At 40.5% G+C, this 7776-nt stretch overlaps 1 protein-coding gene across 1 annotated transcript; it reads right to left on the reverse strand.

Annotated features, from left to right (window-relative positions):
• Positions 1 to 2835: 2835 nt before the first annotated feature.
• On the reverse strand, positions 2836 to 4855 carry LOC147421261 (Lactoylglutathione lyase / glyoxalase I family protein). The gene is made up of 5 exons (XM_086504192.1): positions 4662 to 4855; positions 4412 to 4563; positions 3704 to 3785; positions 3551 to 3626; positions 2836 to 3021 (listed from the first exon to the last, which is right to left on the reverse strand). The coding sequence occupies exons 1-5, from the start codon at positions 4743 to 4745 to the stop codon at positions 2978 to 2980; spliced, it is 438 nt and encodes a 145-aa protein (XP_086360318.1). The 5' UTR covers positions 4746 to 4855; the 3' UTR covers positions 2836 to 2977.
• Positions 4856 to 7776: the final 2921 nt, after the last annotated feature.

Genomic DNA, 7776 nt, shown 5'->3' on the forward strand with positions numbered 1-7776 from the left:
ACACCCCAGTAGGTATTTTTATCTGCTATCCTAGCATGACCTTAGGTTTTAGCATTTCCTTAGTGTAAAACACCTTTCTATACTGTGAGTATATGATATATTTTTGGGAAAACATTCCAAATCATAATAAGTCACAGGAGTTAATTACCTGTTTTAATTCTAAATGGTTGGTTAAACAAACAAATCTCGAGTATCCTTTCCAGAGTAAATGGTTTTCAACTATTTAATTGTAAAGCCCGGTCAGACAGACTACATCACCCCAAGGCAAAATTTAAATAGCAATGATTCCCATATTCATACCAAGGTCTCTAGACCCATAGCAAGTAAGCTGTATCAGGTCTTGGGTATACAGTAGGTATTTATACATGCTATCCATGCCCTATGCAAGGCTTCCACCCGCACAATAATGTGAAAAAAACCACCTTTTAAAGTGTGAGAGACAACACCATATTAGGCACACTTTCCTACTTAAAAAAATGTTTTTATTAGAGATGGTTGGTCAAATATAAAGCCCCAAGTATAGAGTATCATTCTAGAGTTTGGCATTCTTCATCTATTTTGCATCCTTGGTGTATTATGGCCTACTGTCATGACCAGGTTTTTTCCATAGCAACTGTACATCTCTTTATGTCACATGAATCTATACGTCAAGCAACAATACTCCGTTATGAACAACATCTATTCCCGCAATTAGGAACCTCTATTTCTCAAACAAAGTGGTGGACATATCAGGATCGAGTGACCAGAGTGACACTTTGGGGTCGTGAACATTTCAAAAATAATATCCGATTGGCGATGCTAACTGAAGCAGTGGGTCTAGGGCCTAAGTATTATTATATCGAGCATTCCATAAAGCCTAGTTTTTCAGATCGGTTATATCTGCTAGCCCAGTTTCTACCTCCTTAGAAGATTTTCCTATACCGTAGTTATGGTCATTAGCTATGAGAATATTTTAACTGTACTCACCACACTCGGGAGTATGGGGTAGCCTTGGCGACTCGTATCGTGCCTTTGGCAGAGAGGCCAAATACTTGCTTCTACTGTGATAGCTGTTTGTGTGATCATGTGATGGGCGGTATAATAGAGATGTAGTTGCAAAGCTCATTAGCTAAGCTTTTTTTTGTCCCGTGACATCTTTTGTGTGTGTGTGTGTGTGTGTGTGTGTGTGTGTGTGTGTGTGTGTGTGTGTGAGAGAGAGAGAGAGAGAGAGAGAGAGAGAGAGAGAGAGTTCAAAAAGGAAAAGTTTGCAAGAGAGAGGGCCTCTACATGGCGCTTGAGGCCTTTTACCTTACTGCTCTTATCATTTAGCATATCATCTCAAATACATATCGTCCGTCTCTCTCTCTCTCTCTCTCTCTCTCTCTCTCTCTCTCTCTCTCTCTCTCTATGTGTGTGTGTGTGTGTGTAGGCCTTCTACATGGTGCTTGAGGCCTTTTATTGCTCTTATCATTTAGCATATCATCTCAAATACATTCCTAGAATTTGTCTATACATGGAACTTTAATTCCCTCTATTGCTCAACTTGATGCTCACAACCAAGCATGATAGAAGCTTAAGAGCACCATATACAAACCTTTTGCAATAGTCACATTAGACTTGAAAGGTAAACTATGTCTTTCATTAAGATGGCTCTCACAAATTGTCCCTTTGAAGGCCACAACATGGCATCAGGCGCATTTCTAGCGGTTTCTTCATGGGCAGTAATCTATGTGCAACATATGCATGAAGGCATATGAATTAGTGATTCTATTTTTCTTCATAATGTTTTGGTACTCAAGGTGTCGGTCCCATGTAAACTTCAAAAATGAGAAAACAATTGATTTTAGTGTGCATTGAAGATGTTCTTGTGCCAGGGCAATTTAGCTCTTTGCATATCATGCTTTTTATGAATAGTACATTTGCAATGTAGTTAAAGTACAATGCCAATACTTGGTTCATGACTCTAGGGGCATTCCAAATGTAGTGGAAAACATTACATTTTGAAAGAAGGTTTTTTAATCTAAAAGCCATAAAAGCACCTTCTAGTCTCAAAGGTATTAAAATATTAAAGCCCCCGCGGCAAGTTTCAATACCTTTTCCATCTGTCTACCCATTAAAGCGCCCCTTTCCGCACCGTTGAATAGGAACCCTAACTTCCGACATACCAAATTAAAGCACTCAATTCTTCAAAATCAACAACCCACAATAGATATCAACTGTCCTCAAAGCAACTTCGAGGATTTTTAAGTCATTCGTCGGCTTTGTTATTTGCTTTGATGTACCAAATGACACTGGTGTGGCCGGCGGCCTTCGGCCGCCTCTCTCTCTCCCCCCCTACGTGCGCACTGTCCTCACTGTAGCCGGAGATACAGGCCACACTGTCGGATAAAGCAAATTGCGCCACGTGGCCCCCTGAATATCTCTCTGCTTGATATATAGAATAGATTATAAAATAGAGGCATCATCATTAACAAAAAGTGAAAAATAGAAAATCAACAGCCCATGCTTTGCAACATTATCCTCAAGCAACTTATAGCGAGGTCAGTCCCACATTTTTGGTTACTTGCCAACCTGAATAGTGCCAGAAGTTGCGACCATCTATATACAAATAGCACAAACTTGCACTCTTGACTATAACAAAAGTCTTTCTGCTATAATGGTCACAATTAGAGGCTCTAAGACACACATTGGTCACGTCTATGATGGCCAATCCATGAAACCTCTCTCTTTACCATCATGTTTCGTCTTTCCAGCAGCAATGCTCAACCCCATAGTCCACAAAATCTGAAAGACAATACTTGCATTTGTGCCCATTGGACAACTTTCCATGTGAAAGTATACTCAAGCCATCGAAGATTAAGCAAACAAAATGCCTTTGTCTCACAGTGATTAAAAAAAGGCTTTGAGAAGCACAGAGTAGAATGAGTCATAAGATACGGTAAAAATTCAGTAGCTAAAATATATACATTGCACTCTCAAAGTGCTGAAAAAATGTACACTATGAGGAAGGTATTGGCCAGTTTCCAATCTCCAAACCGTTTCCTGAAAAAAACACACATTGGATTAGCCTTCTCCATTGCTAGAGTGAAATGAAAATTGGCAACTCATCAACTAGCATGCACAAAGATTTTTCTCAGTTGAGCAAAACGGCAACATAAGAGGTAGTGCTCATATGTCTCAATCAACAACTATATCCTATAATGCACCATGTCCCCCACCCATCCTTGCATGCTTCCCGGCCTGGAGGATTGCCCCTGCACGGATTTGAATATAAAACGGCATCACGAGACAACTATGGGTAATGAGTTATTACGAGTGGGTCAATTGTCTTCATACTTAACCACTAAAAAGATCACCCATCTCTTGATAAATAAGGAAGACCTAGCTCCTAGAAAGAAAACTAAAAGACCCACACTCATTGAAACAAAAGTCTGTCCTCCACTTCTAGAGTCTCTCTGTCAAAGTACCATCTCATCGACTGAATTGCCAAAAACAAGATAGGCTTGTCCTGTCCATCGTAGATGTCCAATCCATACTAATAGATTCAAGCAGACCATGTCAAGGTTCGTACCGTCTGGGTCGAAGAAGAAGGCCTGCTTTATCTTCCCATTTTGTTGACTTTTCTCATACGTGGGGATCTCTCTCTCCTGAAAATGAGTGCTATTTAGTCAAATAGGAACCTCACATAAGAGAACAATTGGCGTTACCCTTCAAAAGGACCAACCTTCAATATCTTGATGCAGGCATCAAAGTCAGCTACACAGAAAGAGAGATGGTGCCCTGTCGAGAGTTTGCTTGGGTCTTTCCTGCACAAACAATCACATTGCTCATAGTATTCATATGCAAAGCACATCAAGAAGGTACCACAGAATGTGGAATTGAATGCAAGAACAGCACTTAGTTAGATGTGGCTTTGGGCACGCGCAGTCCCGGCTAACTGCGACTAAAAGCTCAAAAGCGACATGTTGCTGTAGCTCTAATAATTTCCACCTTGTTCAACCTATACAAAATGACACAGAGGAGAGCACATTGCCAAAATAGTGGGATCTTAGGATCAATTATCTGCCACGATGCTCAAAATGGCATTTGTGGGCGGTTCAATAAGCTGATGTCTATCACATAAGCAGGCATGCCGAGTGATAGCTTGACCTTTGTCATGAGCACATTGCAAAATGGTGGGATCTTGGATCAATTATCTGCCAACGTGCTCAAAATTACATTTGTGGGCAGTTCCAATAACCTGAAATCTATAACATATGCAGGCATGCCATTAATGATCCTTTACAAGCCAAGAAAGGCAATCTGTGAAGTACAAGACATGGGTTCATAAACTCCTGGTAAAATCTAAAGCAAGTGAATAAGGGGAGCTCAACACAGTATCTGCAGTGATTGCAAGAGATACACACAAGCGACAAAGAAGACGAACAATGACCTTGAACCAGGACACGCATTGAGGGGAGACTCCGGAAGCCGAGCCTCAGGGTTGCGCTGAATCACGTGCAGCGAGAACGAAGGAGGCAGCGACAGCCAAACCACCTCAATTTCGCCAAAGGACGGTGTTTCCATGCGCTTGAAGCCTAGCACCTGCACAACCATGCATGACCAACACTCTCTTGGACCGCATTTCCCACATTTGTAGGGGTTCCTGTATGTATGTATGTATAGCAGGAAGTTTGGGTTACCTCCTCATAGAAACGAACCAGTCCCTGCACATCGTCCGTCTCCCTGGCTATGTGATGAAGATGCACGCCCGCGAACGGCCCCATTGTGCGTGCGGCGTCTGAGGTGTGTGTGTGAGAGAGAGAGTAGCTCTGTTCTGGACAAACGAGCGCGTGTGCGAGCGAGCGCTCAGTACCCCGGAGACACGCGTAGAGAGAGAGAGAGAGAGAGAGAGAGAGAGAGAGAGAATGTGTGTGTAGCTAAGAGTGCTCTCCCATAAGCCCTTCACATTGGAGGGCTCTCGAGCCTATAAACTACGAGTGTGTAAACCCCTGAACATAATGTTTCCAATGTTTGTTAAGTAAATAGTTTTCTTGGGCTTTCAAAAGTAGCAAAATTTGACATACATAGAGCACTGCATAACAAAACAAATTTTAAACATTGTTCAAAATTTATAAGTATAAGTGTTAAGATGAATTGCTCGTTTATATTCAAGTCCTACATATTGCCATACTTTTACTTGCAAGTATAGATGAGTGTCTCTTGAGACAAATGATTGCTTTATGCTTCCATCTCTATTGAGCATCCCTTGAAATCTGAGGATGACAATATCTGTTGTTCATCTCCTATTAACATTGCAGATTTAAATTAGCATGAAATTCATGAACTTTCTTTTAATGCTAATAATATTCATTGTTTATTTTGTTATTTTATTGTTTAGTATGTTAAATATATTCTTGATTTTTTATGGATATCAAAATATATGTTTATATCCTTTTTAGTTTTTGTTATTTGTTAATTCCAGTATTTCTTCATAGACAACATTGGTTTTGTGTTTTTGTGTGTTTTTTGTATATTCTTTGTCAACTCCCAAGCAAATTCTTATGGATTTTGAAGAATTTGCCCTTGATAAAGCATGTACGTAGCTAAATACTGGTGTTGATAAATATATTCTCAACTTGAAAATACTTTGTCCTTGAGATTTATTTATTGTCATTGCAAAAGGTAGTTGTATAGGAAACTACCTTCATCTCATTTCAAATGATAAAGTCATTGAATTTGGAATGAACGTTATTCTTGGCAAGAAGAACTTTGTCTCCAATATTGTGAGTCTCTGTCACATGATGTCAACTTCAAGAACTCTTTTGAAGATTTTTTTACAGATCGTGCATGTTGCATTGCATAGACCTCTTGAGGATTTATATTTCTCAATAATATTATCACGTGAATAATAAACCTAGCATTGGAGTCATGGACATATGAATATTTATTAAGAAAGTGTTGCCTTAACTTTGGTGTGGGTGGGTTTGAACCCAATTCCAACAAATGGGACGAGAAAGGGACCAAAGATTTGGACTCATTGGAGAGACTAGAGAAGCAAAAATCGCCTCGAGGTACACCTACCCACCTACATAGTACATACACTATGATCCCCTCTCATTCTTGGATTGTCATGGTCGTGACCGGATATCCCACACACCCCACACACGCTATCAAACATAGCCCTTTTTCTCCCAATCATGGCTAGACCTTCTAGGACCGCAATTAGCTCATAGCATGACCCACCTCTCTCATCATCCTTTCAGATTATATATTTTTAAGACAATTTCTATATGGCCATTAGCATTTCCTAAACAGTACACTGCAACCGTTAACTCCACCACTATTATAAGTTGGTTGAGCACGAAGCACGAATGGCTACTACATTCCAATTTAACATCATAGGAATAGTTCCAAGCAACCTCTGCTCCACTATTACGTACCATGTAGATTTGAACTCATTATGCAGGTTATATTACTTGGCCTCAATAGTAGAGGATTGGAGGATGACATCAAATCCCTTAATTAATGATATCTTTATTGAATAATAAGTGGAGAGAACACTTCGTGCTTTTGGTCAGGATTAATAAAGAGATGTTGTAGACAAATTTTAAAGATTCCAAATTGTTTTGAATAGTTAATCCCAGGCATTTGACATGACCCGTTTCTACAAAGTTTTTTGAGGCCAGATAGAGACATGATGAGGCATTCCTTAAAGAATACAACACAGCTGCTAACTCCACCATTGTTATAAGCTGGCTGGAGCTCAAAGCAGGAATGGCTACTACATTCCAATTTAACGTGGTAGGAGCAATTTCAAGCGACCTCGGTCCTACTACTCCAATTCCCTTGTATATGATCATATATTATTCATACGCCATAGATTATTAGCATGCTCTTTTAAGGAAGTAGGAGTGGAGAGATCTCATAATGGGATGTTGAACTCATATCTCCGATTGCAAGTAAATGTCGTAACACTATGCTCCCCCTAATGGTTCATCTTTGACTCTTCTTGTATGCTACCCTCGTCAACTGCACCCATGCCTAACCACCGCAAGAAGTTCCAGGATCAAGGATCTTCCCTTTGTAGGGAACTCAAGCAAGTGGTGAGGTAAGTTTAGGAGCCCTTTTGCCATCAATTCCCAATTGGCCAGATTGGCTATGTTGGGCCTAGGATGAAATAGGTAGAGTGCACACGGACATGAAGTGTGCATAGCCTCTTGCTCTAGCTTCTAACGGGGATTCTAGGAGGCACCTTCCACACCAGCAAGCCTCAATGATAGCGTGCACAGGTTGAGGCCTTGCCCACATGTCGAGAAAGCAGCCTGCAAACCCACCGATGTGTGGAGAGAGAGAGAGAGAGAGAGAGAGAGAGAGAGAGAGAGAGAGAGAGAGAGAGAGAGAGAGAGAGAGAGAGAGAGAGAGAGAGAGAGAGATTCTCTGCAAATTGAGATGAATCAGAGTTGGTGTTTGCATGAACTCAAGAGGAGGACCACCCCCTGCTCCTGTCTTCTTCTATATTGCCTTCTCCATCAGAAGCAAGAGTAGCACACATAGACACCGTGCAGAAGGGGGAAGGGGCAAGAGAGAGAGAGAGAGAGAGAGAGAGAGAGAGAGAGAGAGAGAGAGAGAGAGAGAGAGAGAGAGAGAGAGAGAGAGAGGTTTCATCAATGGATTGCACATATAGTCAGATGGTGTTATGTATAGTCAATGCAAATAATTTTTCATAAAAATAACAAATACAAAAACAATTAATAATTTAGTAATGTAGACAAAAAATCCTTAATGTTTTCCACCCAAAAAATGTAGCAAAAATGT

The sequence above is a fragment of the Adiantum capillus-veneris genome, chromosome 28 (genome assembly GCF_014529385.1).
Source record: "Adiantum capillus-veneris isolate H3 chromosome 28, ASM1452938v2, whole genome shotgun sequence".
Classification (NCBI taxonomy): domain Eukaryota; kingdom Viridiplantae; phylum Streptophyta; class Polypodiopsida; order Polypodiales; family Pteridaceae; genus Adiantum; species Adiantum capillus-veneris.

Bases quoted from the DNA above. Each gene is read 5' to 3' on its own strand.
- LOC147421261 (XM_086504192.1), bottom strand. From the start codon at position 4,745: ATGGGGCCGTTCGCGGGCGTGCATCTTCATCACATAGCCAGGGAGACG. The intron at 3,786-4,411 runs GTCATTGTTCGT...TTGTTTGTGCAG, and splicing joins AATGCGTGTCCTGGTTCAAG to GAAAGACCCAAGCAAACTCT. The intron at 3,627-3,703 runs GTTGGTCCTTTT...ACTCATTTTCAG, and splicing joins CCTGCATCAAGATATTGAAG to GAGAGAGAGATCCCCACGTA.